Below are 21,568 nucleotides of genomic sequence, written 5' to 3' on the forward strand. Positions count from 1 at the left end.
TGGAATATAGTATATTTTTTCAACGGTACATGCCTCCTCAGGCATCGGTATGGATGGCTTTGAAATTCTTCTGAGCATGTCCACATATTAGGCGGCTTAATCTTATGAAATTCACAAATCCAAGAGGGGGGTGGGGGAACTGCTTTGGCTCTAGAATTGGATATTACCTCAGCAAGAGTTTCCTTTCTGCAGCTGCTGTCATATGAAACAAACTAGACTTTTATTACATGTACAGATAAGCTGCAGTCTCATAGGATCAGCCACTGTTCTGTATTTCCCCTTACAAGAAAAACAGGTGAGCATAAACATTCACCTCTAGCTCAAATCGTGCCTTTACTCAGAGGCCTTGGGTGATTGCCAAGATAGCCCACAGCGATGATAATGATTTGCCATTTACCATACCTAGATGATAGGATCTCACTGCTTGTGCTTGTTTTCCGCAAGCTACTCTCCTGAAGGTCCCTTTCATCTCTCTTCCACTCTTTGTGCCATTTTTCTTTACTGCCTCCTTGTACTTGAAACCTTTTGATCTTCTGTAGCATTGAACCACCACCTTCTCCTTTAAAATGATTCCTTAAACACACACCTTGAAAATTTGCTGATGAAAGTCCACTAGAGAAAAATATTTATCAACCGTCCCTCTTCCCTCCAAAACCCTGCATCACTAAGACTGACCTCCAACGGGGCTTTGTGTATCTGAACTGCATGGCTTGCCTGATTTCGAACGTAAGCTCTTTGGAGAGGGGCCACTTCATCCTTTGGGCTCTCCACTGCATCAGGCATGCTATTGATGCTCCAGAATTACAACTATGGTTCCTGAGTCAACAAAGCACTCAAGTCCTATTGACTTCAATGGGATGTAAGCATGTGGTTAGCTGCTTTGCTGAATCGGAGCCAGACTGTGACAAATGAGCAAACTTAAGAGGACAAAATTCAGATGGGTGTCAAAACCAGATTGTTTCAAAGCCCCATCAACCTGGGTCACAGATTAAGAGCTTCACAATATTTGGCTTTTCAGACTCAGCTAAAGCAACTTAGGCCTGGCCTATACACAGATTTAGTACCAGTACAATTATTTTAGATAAGTGTGGATTTAAAAAAAAAAAAAAACCAACAAAATACTTATACCAATACTATGCCTAGTGGATGCAGTTATGGTATGAAGGTGCCTTATTACAGTACAGTAACTCCTCACTTAAAGTCGTCCCGGTTAACCTTGTTTCGTTGTTACGTTGCTGATCAATTAGGGAACATGCTCATTTAAAGTTGTGCAATGCTCCACTCTTACGTTGTTTGGCTGCCTGCTTTCTCCACAGCTGGCAGCCTCCCTATGCCCTCCCCCCCGCGCCTCCCATCTGCCGTCAGACCCCGCAGATCAGCACCTTCCCCCTCCTCCCCCTGCCTCCTGCCCGCGGCAATCAGCTGGCTTGCGGCGTTTAGGAGGCAGGGGGAGCCTGCGCGCCGAATCCTTGCTCCTCCCTCCTAAACGCCGCAAGCCAGCTGATTGCCGCAGGCAGGAGGGAGGGGGGAGGAGCGAGGACTCGGCCCGCCTCCCCCCTCCCTCCTGCCCATGGCAATCAGCTGGCTAGCAGCGTTCAGAAGGGAGGGGAGGAAAGGGGGGAGGAGCGAGGATACAGCGTGTGAAGTAAAGGGGGAGGAGGTGGGGGGGGAGAAGAGGCGGGTCAAGGGTGGGGGCTTGGGGGAAGGGGTGGAGTGGATGGGCCAAGAGTTGAGCCCCCTGCCCCCGGCAAAGTCAGTGCCTGTGCTTGCAAGAACAGCAAGAGGAGCAGCCGGACAATCCATCCTCTTCCACTCTCTGACTCCACCACCTCAACCAAGCTTCATACTCAGCAGTGATGATTGTAGTATTAAATTGATTGTTTAAAATTGTTTAAAATGTATATAATGCCTTTTGTCTGGCAAAAAAAAAAAAAAAAATCCCTGGAACCTAACTCCCCCCTATTTACATTAATTCTTATGGGGAAATTGAATTCACTCAACATCCTGAAAAATGCAGCTTTAAATGAAATGAACATAACTACAATGTTAAGTGAGGAGTTACTGTATAGCTTTATTCCACTTTCGAATGATGCAGTCATGTGCTTATTGATGCCAATTCTCGTGCTCTTAAATTTTGTTTGGAGACATCAGAGATTGAGGAGTTGACCATCCATACGATACTCAATCCCAATTCCATGGATGAGAATCAGGATTATGGCAAGGTAAATGGAGAAGAGCATTGGAGCAACGATACAGCCCTGCTTGACACCAGTGTGCATGTTGAATGGTTCAGTCTCTGAGCTGTTGCACAGAATGGTGGCAGTCATCCTATCATGTAGTCATCTGGTGATGGAAATGAATTTCTGTGGACAGCCAAACCTACACAACACCTTCCATAGGGCATCACGATTGACAGAGTCAAAGGCCTTGGTTAGCTTGATGAATGCCATGAACAGTTCCTGGTGTTGCTCTTTACACTTCTCCTGAAACTGTCGTGCCATGAAGATCACGTCAGTTATGCCTTGGGATGGCCTGAAGCCATACTGTGATTCGGGAGCAGTTCCTTGGTAAGGGGGAGAAGGCGGTTCAGTAGGATCCAGGCAAAGATCTTCCTTGCGATGGAGAGGAGGGCAATACCTGTGTAGTTCCCGCACAAAGATTTGTCCCTTTTCTTGAATATTGTAACATGTTGGCATTCTTAAAGTCAGGTGGAATTTCTTCGCAGGTCCAGATTTTGTCGAGGAGCTGGCAAAGTATGTGCTTGAGCATTGTTCCACCAGCTTTAAAAACCTCAGCTGGGATGCTGTCTGGGCCTGGTGTCTTGATTTTTGTGTCTGGGTGACGGCACGCCGGACTTCCTCAGAAGATGGGGGATCGTCAAAGTGTTCCATTACCGAGTGTTGTGGAATAGACTCGATGGTGTCTTCAGAGACTGTGGATTCACGATTTAGTAGGCTCCCAAAGTGTTCCTTCCAGCATTGTTTAACAGCTGCATTGTCATTGAGGAGGGTGGAGCCATCCTGGAAATGTAAGAGGGTTGGGCCTTTGGAGCTTGAAAGAAGCTTCTCAAGTTATCCTGGTCTATGAAACCCTCGATCTCAGAGGTCTTCTCTTGCTACCACTTATTTTTGATGTCATGTAGCCTCCTTTAGACTTTGGATTTGAGCATGTGATAAGCCTCACATTTTTGTTGGTTAGAGGAATCATTTTGCCAGTTACAGAATGAAGTTCTAAACCTTTTTTGCAGATGCCTATCACAGCCTGGGTCTCTCTCTCTCTCAACATTGGGAAAACCAAGGTATGCTACCAGCCCCCACCTGCACAAACTACTCTTCATACTCCACAAATCACCATCAGCGGAGAAACCCTGGAGAATGTGGACCATTTTCCATATCTTGGCAGCCACCTCTCCCAAACAGCCATCACTAACACAGAAATTGAATACAGGATCTGCCGTGCCAGCACATCTTTTGGAAGACTACTCAAATGAGTCTTCAATGATAGGGATCTGCAAACAGGCACCAAGCTCTTGTTTTACAAGGCAGTTGTCATCCCCACCCTTCTCTATGGGTGTGAGACCTGGGTAACCTACAGATGACATCTCAAGGGGCTGGAGTGGCGCTGCCTCAGGAGAATTCTCAGGATCAACTGGGAAGACCGATGCACTAACATCAGTGTTCTCTCTGTAGCCAACATCACCAGTATAGAAGTGCAGGTCATGAAACACCAACTCTGCTGGGCTGGCCACTGTGTACATATGCCTGACACCCGCCTCCCGAAGCAAGTTCTCTTCTCTCAGTTAAGTCAGGGAAGAAGGGCTCGCAGAGGGCAGTGGAAGTGCTTCAAAGACATACAGAAAATACATCTTAAAAAGGGAGGCATCCACCCAACAAACTGGGAGGACTCGGCATGGAACAGAACACAGTGGCGCCACACCATGCCACAGCTCACTTCGAGGGGAACAGACGTGCTCATGAGACAGAGAAGCGACAAAGGAGGAAAGAAAGGGCACAACGCTCCAGCCAACAACTGTCTCCTCCAAGATTACACCTGTCACTTCTATGGGAAAATCTAGAGGGCATTAATTGGGCTCCTCAGCCACTTGTGAACCCCCTTAGCAGAGGTCATCCTCGCATCAAGGGATAGCTGAAGAATTCCACTTTCACAGTATAAGCTGTACAAGTATAAACACTTATATAATGATACAACCGTGTCCACCCTTGGTGAGCTGTGACACTAACTATGCTTGGTAAAGTTAGAGATGTAACTCAGTTGAGGAAGCTTTTTAGCTTCTATCACAATTTGATTGTAAACATGCTGAAGTCATAATTACTGCATTTCAAACACAGTTATAGGATCATAAAAGATTCATGAAAACCACAGCTGCGCTGGTTGGTTCTGATGAAATGAGCTGAGCAGAACGTGACAAACTCAACCCAAACACCATTTCATTTTGGACACTAGAAAATGTTCAGCAACTTTGCAAAGGGTGTGCACAGGGTCTAGTATTCATATATTAAACTTTCAAAGCCTTTTTAGATTTTTCTGGGAGACATTTATGAAGCTAAAATGAAATCTGGCCTTCTAGTAATTCAATTCCTGGATGGTGGAAATACTGTAAAGAGATCAGATAGGCCACATAGTACTTTATTTTCAGCTTAATAAATATCTCTGGCAAAGACTGTCATCATGAAATGTGCACAGTCTATTGAGGACTGTTGCAATTAACTGTCATCATTCTGGCTGGTGCATCACGCCAGGCATTGTGCAGTGAAGTTCCCAGATCTGGCTCAATCCTGCGAATCCACCAATCTCTGAGGCAGCCCTATGGGTGGCACCAGGTAGGCTCAGGGCATGCACCCGTACACGCATTGATGGAGAGTTTGAGAGCACGGTGTGCTGGTGACATAGCCAGACAGCACTGCTGCTTTTAAATATAATGAGTGATTGAAAGAAGGCCAGTCTCTATGAGATTTTGACACAAAGTCAAACAACTTAATGCTCATGATTTGGTACTACTAGAGCATATGGAATGCCTCTAGCCACTTCAAGTCTGCCTGTAAGTGGGCCCAGGTTTCTGATCTGTATAGCAATATAGGCTGTACATGCACATTTGATAAATCCTGAACTTTGTCTCAGCACAATGGCATAAGCGAGTGTCATGGGGTGTATGTACCCCATGCTAGCCCAGCAACCAAAGGGCTAATACAGGCACGCCAAGCACTGCTGATTGGAAGCCTCACAGCAGCTGGAGGATAAAAGGGCAGGGAAGCAGAGGGGCGGGGTGGACACCAGACAAGTAAGCAGGCTGGAGAAAGGAGCTCCTGCCAGCAAGCTATTAAAGAGCCGCCCAGAGACAACAGCCCAGGAGGGGACAAACTGACCGACAGGCAGGAGAGACTGCAGAATCCAGGGGCAGGTAGGGAGAAACTCAGGGGGGCACTGTCAGAGTCAATCAGCCCTATCCTGCTTATCTAGCTCGAGTATCCTGAACTGGAACCCAGGGGAGTAGGCGGGCCTGGGGTCCCCTACCAGCCCCCTGACAGACTTGGGAGTGAAGAAAGGGTTTTCAGACTCCTGGGCACCAGGAATAGACTGACAGCCCCACTGGGCTGAGAGTGCAGGGGCTGTGCCATGCTTGGCCAGAGTGGGGTGCTGTTGTACTGATGCCCCACCTCACAGCAGGACATGGACTTCATGCAGGAGACAGCAAGACCTATTCATCGAAGAACATCTGGTTTGCTGTGACTGAACTCTGCTTGCAGCCCAGGTTGATGAACTTGTCAGGGATCTCTGTGCTACATGACCCTGCCTGCACCAGGGGTTCTGATGGCCCAGCCCCGAGGTTCTGACCCTTGATCTCCTGCCATGAAACATTCAGCCCCAGCATGGGGACAGTGTCTTGAGACGTTGGAGGTGGGACTGAAATTCTCTGACTTCTCCACAAGCAAAGCAGAGTTCTCAGTGTCTTGGTCAGTGAGCACTTCTTGACCAACCTAGATTCAGACAGGAGTAGCGGCAAGTTCTAATATCCAGCTGATGGCTCTACAGAATAGTACTGGGGTGCGAATGCATCCCTGCGGCACACCTGAGGTCATGCAGAAATGTAGCTGGGAACCAACGTGCACTCTCACAGTGGCACCTTTGTGAAGATCAGCAGATTTAGAATGCCAGCTCCTTTCACTACGAGCCAACGTGCTGATTGGTCAGCTGAATCAAAAGCTGTTTTGATTTCAATATATGCCACATGAAGCGGGGGGAGTGTGGGGGGGGTTAAATTCTCAGTGCAGCTTAGCCAGGAGCTGAAGGATAAAGACAGTGCCCATTGTCAACCGCCCAGCTGTGAAACCCGATTGCTGTGGACAACTATGTCTGTTAAGGAGAGGCTGCATCCTGCTCAGCAAAGACCTTTCCAGGGCATAACAGCAATGAGATCAATCTGTAGTTGTCACTCTCAATGTGAGATCCGTTGCCCTGGTACAGGGACATTATGAGGGCACCTTTCTAGTCTGCTGGTACTTTGCCTGATGCCCACACTTTTAAGAACAGTTGAGGCAGGCCAATGCTCACTGGTTCAGAGGCATCTTTGAGTGACTCGATTGGAACACCCTCGGCTTCAGCAGCATATCCATTTAGTAGCTTTTGTACGACTTTTTACACAGAGGATCAATGTTCATCCCTGGGTCCACAGCTGTGTGGGTTGCCAGGTCACGTAGCTCTGGAGAGCTGTCACCAGGTCTGGATTCAGCATGCTTTCATAATGTGTTTTCCATCTATCCCGGACCTCATCCATCGATGAGCAGGGAGAGCCATCTGGTTTCACTATGGGGATGTTAGAAGGCTGTTCATGGCTGCCAGCCAGGTGCGTGATAGCTCTGTAGGCAGGACGCAGACTGATGTACTTTAGGCAATCCTTGATTCTGTCGGCCAGGGATTTGATATAGATCATCCTTTTATGTTCTTGGACATCTCCCTGCTTGCATGCATCTGCCATCCCCCCCCCCCTCTTTTTTGCTACTATATCAGGCCTCCTCAGAAAGCCAAGGTTTCTTGCATGATCGTCTGAAGTGGTTTATCTACTAGGAAGTTGTGCTTCGTGTTTGGTGCAGAAGTAGAAAAGGAAATGGGAGAGTGTGTGTGTGTGTGTGTGGGGGGGGGGGGGGCTAGATAATCTTAACATTCTTTAAACTTAAAGCCAAAAACACCCCCTGATAAAAATAAAACATCAACAAAGGAACAAGCTGCAGGAGTAAAAAAAGAATGCAGGCAGAAGTCCAGCAACAGAGTGGGGGCTACCCAGTTTATTGCACCCAATGCAGCATGTATGATTACCTGCCCTATGGGCAGGTGGAGTATGTGTGCATTTGGTGCAAGGAGTCCCTGACCTTTAGAGACCATATACGGGCTTCGGAGACCAGAGTGGCTGAACTGAAGGAGCTAAGGGAGACAGAGAGGTACATAGATGAGACTTTCCAGGACACAGTAGAACAGTCCCACCCCTGCCTGGTCTGACAGCCTCTGTGCTGTTGAGGAGAATGAAAGTCTCAGGGAAGGAGAACATCCAACTGGAGTAGAGGGAAACAATCCCATAGTTGGGACCCTCCTTCCAGATGATGTTGTGGTATCCTCTTGCACGGAGGATACCTCTCCAGGGGAGGGATCTCCAGTTATTAGGAAGAGATAGATAATAGTTATGGGGGAGTCAATCATTAGAAACCTAGATAGCTGGGTTTGCGATGACCAGGAGAACTGCATGGTGACTTGCCTGCCTAGTGCGAAGGTTGCGGATCTCTTGAGACATCTAGATAGACTTGTGTGTAGTGCTAGGGAGGTGCTGGTATGTACCAATGACATAGGGAAGGATAGGAGAGATGTCCTGGAGGCCAAATTTATGCTGTTAGGTAAGAGATTGAAGTCCACGACCTCCATGGTAGCATTCTCTGAAATGCTTCCAGTTCCATGCACAGGGCCAGACAGACAGGCAGAACTGCAGGGTCTCAATGCGTGGATGAGACGATGGTGTAGGGAGGAGGGGTTTAGATTTAGTAGGAACTGGGGAAACTTTTGGGAAAGGGGGAGCCTATACAGGAAGGTTGGCTCCACCTAAACCAAAATGGAACCAGATTGCTGGCACTTAAAACTAAAAAGGTCATTGAGCAGTTTTTAAACTAAGGGCTCAGGGAAAGCCGACAGGTGCGTAGAGACATCCCTTAGGGGAGGATCTATGAATGGAGATTCTCTATGTCTTAGTAAGGAGGAGAAGATGGAAGATGATAAAATACAGGTAGGATCTGACGAGAAACAGTCAAATGAGAAAGAGGCCCATTCAATTACATCATGTAATGGCAGACAACTAAAAAGTGACAAGTTTTTAAAGTGCTTGTATACAAATGCTAGAAGTCTAAATAATAAGATGAGTGAACTAGAGTGCCTTGTATTAAATGAGGATATTGATATAATAGGCATCACAGAAACTTGGTGGAATGAGGATAGTCAATGGGACACAGTAATATCAGGGTGCAAAATATATTGGAAGGACAGAACAGGTCATGCTGGTGGGGGAGTGGCACTATGTGAAAGAAAGAGTAGAATCAAACGAAGTAAAAATCTTAAACGAACCAAACTTTACCATAGAATCTCCATGGATAGTAATTCCATGCTCTAATAATAATATAACAGTAGGGATATATTACTGACCACCTGACCAGGATGGTGATAGTGACTATGAAATGCTCAGGAAGTTTAGAGAGGATATACAAATAAAAAACTCAATTATAATGGGCGATTTCAACTATCCCCATATTGACTGAGTACATGTCACCTCAGGATGGGATGCAGAGATAAAGTCTCTTGGCACCTTAAATGACTGCTTCTTGGAGCAGCTAGTCCTGGAACCCACAAGAGGAGAGGCAATTCTTGATTTAGTCCTAAGTGGAGCACAGGATCTGGTCCAAGAGGTGAATATAGCTGGGCCACTTGGTAATAGTGAACATAATATAATTAAATTTAACATCCCTGTGGTGAGGAAAACACCACAGTGGCCCAACACTGTAGCATTTATTTTCAGAAAGGGGGGCTACGCAAAAATGAGGAAGTTAGTGAAACTGAAATTAAAAGCTACAGTGCCAAAAGGGAAATCCCTGCAAGTTGCATGGACACTTTTTAAAGACACCATAATAGAGGCTCAACTTAAATATATACCCCAAATTAAAAAACAGAGAACTAAAAAAGTGCCACTGTGGCTAAACAACAAAGTAAAAGAAGCAGTGAGAGACAAAAAGGCATCCTTTAAAAAGAGGAAGTTAAATCCTAGTAAGGAAAATAGAAAGGAGCATAAACTCCGGCAAATGAAGTGTAAAAATATAATTAGGAAGGCCAAAAAAGAATTTGAAGAACAACTAGCCAAAGACTCAAAAAGTAAAAGCAAAAATTTTTTTTAAGTACATCAGAAGCAGGAAGCGTGCTAAACAACCAGTGGGGCCACTGGACGATCGAAATGCTAAAGGAGCACTCAAGGATGATAAGGCCATTGTGGAGAAACTAAATGAATTCTTTGCATCAGTCTTCACGGCTGAGGATGTGAGGGAGATTCCCAAACCTGAGCCATTTTTTTTAGGTGACAAATCTGAGGAACTGTCCCAGATTGAGGTGTCACTACAGGAGGTTTGGGAACAAATTGATAAACTAAATAGTAATAAGTCACCAGGAGCAGATGGTATTCACCCAAGAGTTCTGAAGGAACTCAAATGTGAAATTGCAGAACTTCTAACTGTAGTTTGTAACCTATCATTTAAAACAGCTTCTGTGCCAAATGACTGGAGGGTAGCTAATGTGACACCAATTTTTAAAAAGGGCTCCAGAGGTGATCCTGGCAATTACATGCCGGTAAGCCTGACTTCAGTACTGGGTAAACTTCTTGAAACTATAGTAAAGAACAAAATTGTCAGACACACATATTAACATAATTTGTTGGGGAAGAGTCAACATGGTTTTTGTAAAGGGAAATCATGCCTCACCAATCTACTAGAATTCCTTGAAGGGGTCAACAGGCATGTGGACAAGGGGGATCCAGTGGATATAGTGTACTTAGATTTTCAGAAAGCCTTTGACAAGGTCCCTCACCAAAGGTTCTTAAGCAAAGTAAGCTGTCATGGGATAAGAGGGAAGGTCCTCTCATGGATTGGTAACTGGTTAAAAGACAGGAAACAAAGGGTAGGAATACAGGGTCAGTTTTCAGCATGGAGAGAGGTGTCCCCCAAGGCTCTGTACTGGGACCAGTCCCATTCAACATATTCATAAATGATCTGGAAAAAGGGTAAACAGTGAGGTGGCAAAATTTGCAGATGATACCAAACTACTCAAGATAGTTAAGTCCCAGTCAGACTGTGAAGAGCTACAAAAGGATCTTTCAAAACTGGGTGACTGGGCAACAAAATGGCAGATGAAATTCAATGTTGATAAATGAAAAGTAATGCACATTGGAAAACATAATCCCAACTATACATATGAAATGATGGGTTCTAAATTAGCTGTTACAACTCAAGAAAGATCATGGAGTCATTGTGGATAGTTCTTTGAAAACATCCACTCAGTGTGCAGTGTCAGTCAAAAAAGTGAACAGAATGTTGGGAATCATTAAGAAAGGGATAGATAATAAGACAGAAAATATCATATTGCCTCTATATAAATCCATGGTACACCCACACCTTGAATACTGCACGCAGATATGGTTGCCCCATCTCAAAAAAGATATATTAGAATTGGAAAAGGTTCAGAAAAGGGCAACAAAAAAGATTAGGGTCTGGAACGGCTGCCGTATGAGGAGAGAATAAGAAGACTGGGACTTTTCAGCTTGGAAAAGAGATCACTAAGGGGGGATATGATAGAGGTCTATAAAATCATGACTGGTGTGGAGAAAGTAAATCAGGAAGTGCTATTTATTCCTTCTCATAACACAAGAACTAGGGGCCACCAAAACCAGCAGGTTTAAAACAAACAAAAGGAAGTATTTTTTTCACACAACGCACAGTCAACCTGTGGAACTCCTTGCCAGAGATGTTGTGAAGGCCAAGACTATAACAGGGTTCAAAAAAGAATTAGATAAGTTCATGGAGGATAGGTCCATCAATGACTATAAGCCAGGATGGGCAGGGATGGTGTCCCTAGCCTCTAGCAGAAGCTGGGAATGAGTGACGGGATGGATCACTTGATGATTACCTGTTCTGTTCATTCCCTCAAGGGCACCTGACATTGGCAACTATTGGAAGACAGGATACTGGGCTAGATGGACCTTTAGTCTGACCCAACATGGCTGTTCTTATGTTCAATTGTCATGGGCTTTAAGAACTGAGAGAAATCAGGAAGCACTGGATAGTTCATGAGTCTGTTCTCTTGTCCAAGTCCAGTTTAGATAGAAGAGGTTCCAAACCCCCCAAACTCAGGATATTTGCAGATAAATACCCAAATATTTAGATGCTTCCCCAAAGTATATCTGAGCTATCCACATAATCTGGGTCTGCAAGAGATTTCCAGTGTTTCCCCCTCCCCCCCCCCCCACTTGAAAAGGCTCAAACTATTGCTAAGGAAGCAATTCTTACGGTATTCATCACTTCAGCTTCTGGCCTCAATCTGAACCAGTAGCAGTATAAACGCATAGGGAAAATATCCTGACCCTCCATGAAAGGATCAGTAGCAGGTTGTCAGTTTGAGGTACAATTGCAGGTTTGCAAGTCATTTTACCCAGTCTTGCTCCCCCAGCCTTTGTTCATACAATCATCTGAATCCAAGTCATGAAGTCCTTACATGGGCAAAACTCTGAGTTAAACAGAGATTTACTGGGCTAAAAATTATACAATCCAGCTCGTGAACTCCCATCTAGCTAATGTAAAACCATTTACTGTCTATTTCCCTACTTGAAGGATTTATGCTCCTGGAATAATTTGTATTGGTTGTTTCCTCTCATATGGTTAAAAACAAGGATAATTCAACCCAAAAGCTCAACTGATATAGCTAGAGGAAGAAAATACCCATTGAAACACCCTTTAAAAGCTGAAAATGTTATCAGAGTTTGCTGTTTATTTAGAAGGAAGTGTTAATATTGGCACTGGTTCTCTGACTTGGTGTGCTGCCAACAGTACAGCTGAAGGAATTAGATAAACTACTAATTAATAAAGGAAAGTTAGCTTTGCTGTACATTTTACTGCAGCAACTGGGAATACTCTTATATGGTAAATTAAGGTGGATCCTGGGAAAACTGCTGTTTATTATTTTACAGAGTAAGAAAACAGAAATGTGCTTTGAGCAACTGACAGAATTGACTGACGAGGGGCTATCCTGTATGATCTCCAAAGCTGCACACGTTCAACAACATCCAGCCCAGAAATACACCAGAACAGTGATTCTCAAACTAGGGCCACCGCTTGTTCAGGGAAAACCCCTGGTGGGCCAGGCCGGTTTGTTTACCTGCTGTGTCCGCAGGTTTGGCCGATCGCGGCTCCCACTGGCCGCGGTTTGCCGCTCCAGGCCAAAGGGGGCTGCGGGAAGGGCGGCCAGCACATCCCTCGGCCTGCGCCGCTTCCGCAGCCCCCATTGGCCTGGAGCGGTGAACCGCGGCCAGTGGGAGCCGCAATCGGCCAAACCTGTGGACGCAGCAGGTAAACAAACCCGCCCGGGGCTTTCCCTGAACAAGCATCAGCCCTAGTTTGAGAACCACTGCACTACAACACCAGCTAATAGGGGGTTGACACTGCAGTGACATCCCTGGAAATGCTGCATTGACAATTGGCAACGGGGGAGAGAGAAAGTTATTCTCACAAACTGTCTCAACGCAGGGCAGCCCAAGCTGCTGTTGAAGGGGCTCCCCTTCCTACCAGGTGCTCAGTCCAATTCAAAAGCTTCTTTTTAACACTTAAATCCCCTAAGTCCTGCAGGCAAAACCTGGCCATCCATCACCCTGAAGAACAGACCATGGAAAGGGTTTGTTAGGCATTTGGGTAACTTGTCTCCTCTTCCCTTTTCAGACTCGTCAATGAAGTGTTTACTATAGATGACACATTACAGACCCTGAAGCTGCGCCTGCGAGAGGCCCATGATACTCTTCAGCTATTGGTCCTTAACAAAGCAAGACTGGAGCACGACCTTTCTGTGAAGGCCAATTCCCTCTTCATTGACAAGAAGTGCATGGACATGCGCAAAACCTTCCCCAGCACCCCACGGCTCGTTGGCTACACTTGAAAGGGCCCGAGTCTTCCTACATCCTTTCAGTATGTGACATAAAGGTTGCAAATTATGAAGGAAATACTTTTCATTTAGTTTTTTAAAAAAAACAAAAACAAAACCACAACCCAATAGAAATAAACATAGCAAAACCAAAACTGTCATAGTGCGTTCCTTACAGCAACTCGTTCTCAGCAGCTGCAGTCAGTCTGTGTAGTAGGATGAGAAACCATTTCAGACAGAAGCAGATAAACTTGAAAACAGTCCAAAAAAATCTGCGTGTAAATGTATTGGTGGTGAAAGGTGCGGATGGTTGCCAAATCTAGTGTTATAGTGATGTGAACATCTGTCAATTGGGAACTAGAGTCAGATGAACCAAGCTTGATTCATACAGGTTGCAGAACAGCTAGAAGGCAATGACTCCAAGTCACTGCTCACCTAGGCAGGATTGAAATTTATTTTGGGGAATTTTTATGGCTTGGGTGTGACGTTACACTCCATATTCTTTATGGAAATATGCTTATGATATGGATATGGCATAACAGATATACTTTATGCAAGATGGCTTGTGTAAGATATCATGGAAAGGTTATGATTTACTGAATGCGATTATCCAATTTGTATGCCTGTATCATTTCTGTATCTGAAGTTAGGAATTTTAACCATGTATCTGTATTTCAAATGTACTACTTCGGATGTCACCCAGAACTAGCCTTTCAGGTACAACAATGACAAAGCCAGGCAGGGCTGATGGCCCATTAGCAAAGACAATGGACTGTAAAAAAGAGATTAGTCTTCCTGTGGATACACCAGACTGCCTGCGAGTAATGGCTGCTACAACCCTGCAGAGACATGGGTTTGAGTCACCTGGTACTGGACCCCCTGCCAGTTTTTTCCACTGGAAGACAAAGGGATCACGCCATACACAAAAGCTATATAAGGCACGGGAGTGACATCATTGTGGCTCTCCTCTGCCTCCCCACCCAAAGAGACTCTGAAAAACACCTGGAAGCAAGAACTGAACTGGGGGAAGAAGAGTTGAACCCAGGCTAGAAGGGCATCTAGCTTGTGAGTAATAATACTTGAAGTCTCAGGCTGAAGGTAGAGCAGCTGACTTTCAAGACTCTCTGTAATCTGCCTGTGACAATATTTAGGGTGAGAAATTACTATTTGTAGCCAATTTCTTTAGTCGATCAAACTTACTTTGCGTGTTTTGTTTTATTTGTTTAGTAATCTCTTTGACCACTTAAAATCTGCCTTTTATAGGAAGAGGGTGAAATTTTATGAGCTTGCGCTGTGCAGGTTTTTCTATACAGTGTAAGACGGTATTATTTTGGATTTATCTCCCAAAAGGGGCGTGCACGTGAGTGCTGGGTGAGTCCTCTCACACAGAGGTGGAGTTCAGTCTGTGTCTGCAGCTGGGTGTGGCCCTACTTGTGTGTGTACTGCAAGAGGCCGGAGGGCCTAATTCAGCAAAACAGGGAGAGGGAATCCAGGCTGGTGGAGCAGGAGAGGCTCAGTGAAACCCCAGTACATCAGCTGGCATCCCGGACAGGTGCGTCCAACCCATCACACTGGGTTATATAGAAAGTCAGCCTAGATGATCACAATGGTTCCTTCTGGCCTTGGAATCTGAAATTGGTCACCTAGAGGTGAAAACCAACCGACTCCATCTAAACCTAATTTTTAAAATTAAGTTTCTTGATCACGTGGATATGAAGAAAATATTTTACATATGAACTGAGTGTGACTGATACAGTGATATCTGTTTGAGTCTGCAGGTGGCATAAATATTCAGAAATATGAACTGTACATATTCAGCTCAGAACGTTAACTCCAAAACAAAACATATGAAATGTCAACATTGACTCTCTATTGCTGATCCTTTTGGGAACAAATAGCCAGGTAACCCAGGCTCTTAGCTAGGTTTTAGTCCTAATCCTCCTATCATCCACACAGAAAAACCTCTGACCTGGGTTTGGAAGTGCTTTAAGACCAGGCTAGTTTACAAAGGTGGTGATATGGGTTGGAACCCAAGCTCTGCTTTAACTCGGGCTGGAACCCGCCCATTTGCAGTGAGAGTACATGGAAAATCACCCAAGTATTGATAAGTCCTCCTGTGCCTTCCCACAGTTCCCCCTCCCCCAAAGTACAGACATGTTCTCCAGCGAGAGCCCTAGAGCATCTCAGCACAAAGAACCATCGGATACACCCACAGACACGGGGAGTGCAGAAACAGTGAAGACACAGTAACATGGGGGAGCGCACTGCAGGGGGAATGCTCACAACCAGGCTAGGATAGCCTTGCTGCCAATCATCCAGATTAACTGTGCAGTGTAGACATAATCTAAGGGTTTGTCTATACCAAACAGTTTGCGGCAAGCTGGGGCATGAATCTACTCTGCACTAGATTGCCATGCACTGTGTGCCTGCGCGGGCCCTCTCCACGCACTAAAAGTTCCCGTGCGCTTTGATTTACCCCACTTTGAAAAAGGCATTTTAGCACACAGCAGGAGGACATTTAGCGTGCACCAGGCTAGTGCAGCGCAGATTAGTAACACAGCTTGTTGTGAACTAAGCATTCATATTGACAAGCCCTGAGTGTGCTTATCTTCCTACTGCCCAAGGGCCAAAAGCCACAACTGTCCTCTGCCAAGCTGCCTGTGCCTTCAGCGTCCCTTTGCCAACTTCTCTATTGCAGTTTGTGTTCTCAATATAGAACTCTGTGGCATGCTGAAAATTTAGGGGCAGCAGAACATGAATCTGTAAAATTGTAAGCTCTTTGTGGGCAGACACTGCCATTGCTGCTTAGCCATTTGTTTGATTTTATTTTTACGGAATTATTTTCTATTTAATTCAATAAAAGCCTTACATTTTTTAAAATCAGCTGAAGATACCTAAGAATTTCCTGCTGCAGAAAGCAAGGCATCTTACTCCTGTAGTTATCAAGTTTATGCACAGTTAATGGGTCATTAAGCTTGTCTAAAGTATGACTAGCAGGGGATATAACTATCCACAGGTATCGAAAGAGTATAAATGCCACGGTGTGAGACGAATTAAGCTTATACAAATGGTTCTAACTACTATGAATAGTTGAATTTAAGAAAACATTTAGACTAAAAGGAAAACGTTCCAATTATGAGCCATTGAACTATGGGATAGTTCACCAAGGGAAATGGTGGAAGCCATCAATCATGAATGGCCTGTAGGGAACAATTCTCCTCTGGTAGGAGGGGTATTGGTGATGTTTTGGGCCACTGCTATGGTGATGATCCTCAATACAAGCCTTGAATCCAGATCTTACAAACAAACAGCAATTGGTGGCTTTCAGAGTGAAGCTTCAGAGACAGTTGTTTTGTGACTAAAACTTTTTCTGAGGCTCAAATGCTGTTTCCATTGTGGTGCATTTTAATATATGTTACTGTGGTGCCTGGCGATCCCACTGTGCTAAGTACTGTACAGGCAGTCTGGGATCTCCAGTCGAGTACCCTATCCTCTGGGAAAGCACAGAATAACACAGAGCTCCATCTTAATCTCTAAGGCATAATTTGACTGTTCCTGGAATGGCTTCCCTGTAAGTATAGGAGGAATGCCAAAAAGCAGTCATTTTCCTTTCCTGACTGAAACCCAGGTATAGCCCAGAATTTATATTCCACTATCTGGGCTACATTGAGATAGACTTGGACGGTGAGCAAGTTTTCAAGCCCTGTGACAATGGTAAAGAAACACAGGAAGAGCTGGTTTATTTAAACAAAGGACTTTGTCAAAGTAAGGAAAAAGCTGCTGGTTCATTAGAGAACTTCTGCCTCAGACTTTCTCCACACCCCTTGCCGGTCTGGCTTCTTACTACAGCTTTAAAGACAGAGTACGCATCCTCCCAGCAAGGAGGCTATAGGCCTACATTACCTATGTGGCCACACTGGGTAGTTATTAGATTGTAAAGGTCTTAGGGTAGGTACTGTCTTGATCAGCACCAAGCTAACTGTTGATACTAAACGATATAATTAGGGTCGTCTCTGCCCAGAAACACACTGCTATAGCCCCAGTTACTGGTGTGGAGACAGCAGGAGGAGGCCACAAAATCCTAATACATGGCCATGCAAAACCTATAGATCACCCTGATTGCAAATTTGGGTTCAATTTAAAGGATTTACATTACATAGATAATTGCTAGGAGTCCAGAATGGCAAGGGAACCTATCCTTTTATCTAATTATTAAGAATAGGGTGGTGTACTTTTTTCTGACAACCCTAGAAAGTAGACTCCATAAGTACCATGTTTGTTTAGAACCAAAGAAACTGTAGCTTACGGATAAGGAGACAAAATTGTTTCTGGTGTAACTCCAGTGATTGCAAACCAACTAGGAATTGTAATTATATTCCTCATTCGGAGCGCTAATATTCAGGGCAACCACTGCAGAGACACTGTCTTTCCTTTGCAAAAAAAAATAAAAATAGAACTACATATTTCATTAAGGTGAGGACTGCTCCAAGCATGTGCAAGTCACAAGCTTGCCAAATCTAAACAGGTTTCCTGGTTATCTGGGCAGCTCTGGCACACGCTTTTCTTCTTAGACAAAGGGAAGCTCTTTTCTTCTTCGACTATTACATTGCAGCCCGATTGGTTTGGATGGAAATAGCTGCATCAAAGAACACTCCACTGGAATAATTATTTCTTCCCTGGAATTTTTTTTTTTTTTTTTTCCAGTTATTGGGTTTGTTCATGCCTCTTTGCAGAGTAACCTGAGGAATAGGAGTTTTATGGCATAGTTGGACAGTAGTTCTCCATGAACATTCAAAATCCATTTTACTTTGTATCAAAGCCAAATTTGGGACCAAAGCCAGAGTTGGAAGACTACTGTATAAACCTGCTCTGCTCCTTATTCCCTGTATTGTCTTCTAAGCTGTGGTCTAAGTCTAACCATTGCAGTAAGTAACATGGTCTGCGAGTGGCAGGACTGAATCAGGAAGCAACTCTTGAAGTTTAATCCTGATTCTAACTCTAAAGTGGCTTGTTCGAGGCCACAAAGTCCCCCTCAGTTTCTTCAAATAAAAAACAGTTATCTGTGTCATGTGGCCATTGTGAGAATTCATGTCACTAAATCTCCCTTTGCACTCAAATAGGATGTTATATTTTCAAAGATTCAAAATCTGAAAGAAAAAAAAAAACACTTTACAGATGAAGAGGGCAGGGCTGAATCATTGGCGCACAGGACTGGGAGCCAGGAGATTTGGGTCTGTTCCTGTTTCAGCTTCTGGCACACACACACTGTAGGACTTTGTACCTTAGTTCTCCCATCTCTAAAATGAGGATAATATCTGCATCGCCATTGTGGAGTGAGCAGTAGGCAAGTCCAACAAGCTGATGCTAACCAGGTTGCAGTGGCCTCCTAAGGATGATTTCCCCCTCATCCTTGGGAGAGGCTGCAACATCTCATTGTTGCTTGGATTGTGATTTGAGGATGGGGAACAGTTCTGGGTTCTTGCCCCTATCTGTAGCCAGATCTGAAAGAAGTTCTGTTCCTGGAGTCCTTACTAGTAGCCTGCTCTCTGGGCTAGTAGTAGCATGTCACTGTATCCTATTGTGAAACGCTCCCTAGCACACCCCTAACCATAAGGCTCCTGTTTCAACATGTCCTTGGGTTGGGGGAATGCGGAATTCTCATTGTGCTCCTCTCCTTGAGTTGGGTGTCAGAAAGGGAAGTTGATTCTATGGACACGGCTTTCTCCCTGTGCTCTGAGGTTGAGGGGATCTCACTGCTTGCTTCTGTTGCTGCCCATCTTACTAGGGGATAAAAGAGTAGAATTTGGTGGCACTTGTTTTAGAGAGAGAGAGAGAGAGAGATGTTTGTCTTAAACTATTAAATGCTGATAGTATCCCATCCCATTTACCAAACATTGCCAGTTGACCACGTGAAAGAGTAGACACTGTTTAGAAATTTTGTCCCATTTCAAGCCTTAAAATAAATTTAGGAAAATTGGAGGCTTCCCCAGTTCATACAACTACTAATGGCTAGAAATAGTTTCTCTCTCTCAAGCCAAGAACTCTTATTTTGAAACACGTAGCAAACAAGGTGACATTCTGAAAAGAGATGAGCTCTGATCTCTGTCTCTGGAGAAGAGAGGAGGGGGACTCTATCTTTGCCTGAAAAGGTGCATTTCAATGAAAATAGAAGTAGGCCTGAACTAAAACCCTAGATTTGAACACTCTAGGGTGACCAGATGTCCTGATTTTATAGGGACAGTCCCGATATTCGGGGCTTTTTCTTATATAGGCACCTATTACCCTCCCCACCTCCTGTCCCAATTTTTCACACTTGCTATCTGGTCAACCTAGAACACTCTGAACTGTGTATGTGTGTGTGGGGAGGGGGGAGGAGGATTTCAGACACTGGATCTAACCATCATATGTTCAAATTCCTTTCTAATTAAAGCTAATCAAACTCCTCAGTGCTTCCACTTCTTCAACAGTGATCTCTCTAAGGCTCTGGTCTGCTTCTACATAGGGCTGTCACCTGGTACCCCATCTGTGTTTAAATAACATTGTCCTTGTCTGAATGAAACTGTGAACTTCTCGCAGAAGGGACTGTCATATGCATTTGCTGTGCCCTGAGGGGGGCTGATGGTAACTTTCCTAAAGACCACCATCTTGGGGAGGGGGTGGGAGAAATCCCTTGAGTATTACTCCCCAGAATAGATTACAAAAACCTATACAGAGCACTGTAAAAATGACAGCACTTTACAAAATCTCTCTCTTCCCCAGCAAACTTGGGTTGACTTGAAGACATTAGATGTTACCCTACCAGGACAATTCTGCCAACAAAATGCTCCTATCAGTGTAATTTTGAGATACAGCAAGTTTAGGAATGCAAGTACCTTCTTTGTAAAGTAAGGGTACAGGCAGGATATGTTCTCATCAGACTAACTGGGAGGAAAGAGAGAGAGACTTCCATATGCTTAGACCACACGCCTGTACAAAAACAGGAATGCCTGAAGCATGTGTATCTAGGTTTAGGTGAAAAAGACAAGTCACTTTTTGCTTCATAAAAATGAATGTAGGGTATCATGAGCCAATGGATGGGGAAGGCAGGAAACCTTGTGTAATAGTGTGGGACTCACCCCTGCGGCACCTCCTGCTGGTCGTCTCCGGGAATTAGCTCTGCCAGCCTTGGGGCACCCTCTGCAGGCCAGTGATCCGCTTTACCGCTGCTGGCCCCCATGTCCCTCCCAGGACCCCGGTGCCCCTTTCTCCATGTTGCTGCCCCCCTGGCAGTACCCCCACACTCTGGGTCTCCCCACCCAGGGGAACCCCCACCCACTAACCCCACCTCGCCTCAGTGTAAGGTTACTGCCAGTCACCATCTAGCCCCACTCCCTGGGGCAGACTGCAGTATCAGCCACTCATCACAGGCAAGGTTGTGTTTGGACCTGCTGCCTTTGCCTACCCCTGGGCTACCCTCTGCAACCCCCAGTACCTATTAGCCCAATGCTAGGCCGCAGCCTGGGGCTTTCCAGACTGGAGCTCCCCAGCTCCTCTGCCTTTCCCCAGCCCTGCTCCACTCAGGTACCCTGTCTCTAGCTCCCTGCAGCCAGGCCCTTCTCTCTCTGAAAGCAGAGAGACAGTCTGTCTGCTTGAGCTCCTGGCTCAAGCCTTTATAGGGCCAGCTGGGCCCTGATTGGGGTGTGGCCCCAGCTGAGCCTGCTTCCTCCCAATCAGCCCAGGCATCTTGCCCTTCCACAGCCCTCCTCCAGGACTGTTTTAAGCTCCTCAGGGCAGGAGCAGGTAACCACCCTGCTACACCTTGGTTGTATTCTCAGCTCTGCTATTGATTTTCTGTGTGTTCTTCATAAGTTTTTTCACTTCTGTGTCTTACTTACCCCCTCTGTGAAATAGGGATAATGATACATCGCTACCTCTGAACACCACTGAGATTGGTGGAGGGCAGGTGCTCCATGAAAGCAAAGTACTATTACGAAGTATGCCAGAACGTGAGTCTGGGAGAACAAAGTCCTCTAACTCAGTCCACAGGAAAAATACAGCATGGGCAGCATCAACAGTTCTCCTCCACTACCCCACACATTCCTCCACCCTGAGCTGGAGTGAGTCTCTAGCTATGACGGTGCCACGTTCAGTTTCCGTTTTTACTCAGCCTGTGGTACTTCTTCCACAACTACCAAGAGTGGTGCCAATGAATTCCAGTTGTGATGTGGATACTAGTCTATGTAAAATAGATCCAGTTCCGAATGGACAACTAGATGCTCATTCCTGGCTTTTGGAGAGGTTCTCAGATACAATAAAATCAAAATCAAAATAAAAACTGTGCAGCTTTTTAACTTTTGGAATCTCTGCTAAT

At 45.2% G+C, this 21,568-nt stretch overlaps 1 protein-coding gene across 1 annotated transcript in view; it reads left to right on the forward strand.

Moving 5' to 3' along the window:
- Positions 1-13,233, forward strand: part of TEKT5 (tektin 5) — a 58,312-nt gene extending 45,079 nt beyond the window's left edge. Inside the window, exon 7 of the mRNA XM_065412166.1 lies at positions 13,020-13,233. Coding sequence (XP_065268238.1) covers positions 13,020-13,233 — 214 coding nt within the window. The remainder of the gene's footprint in view (positions 1-13,019) is intronic.
- Positions 13,234-21,568: the final 8,335 nt, after the last annotated feature.

This window comes from Emys orbicularis, chromosome 10 (genome assembly GCF_028017835.1).
Source record: "Emys orbicularis isolate rEmyOrb1 chromosome 10, rEmyOrb1.hap1, whole genome shotgun sequence".
Taxonomy (NCBI): Eukaryota; Metazoa; Chordata; order Testudines; family Emydidae; genus Emys; species Emys orbicularis.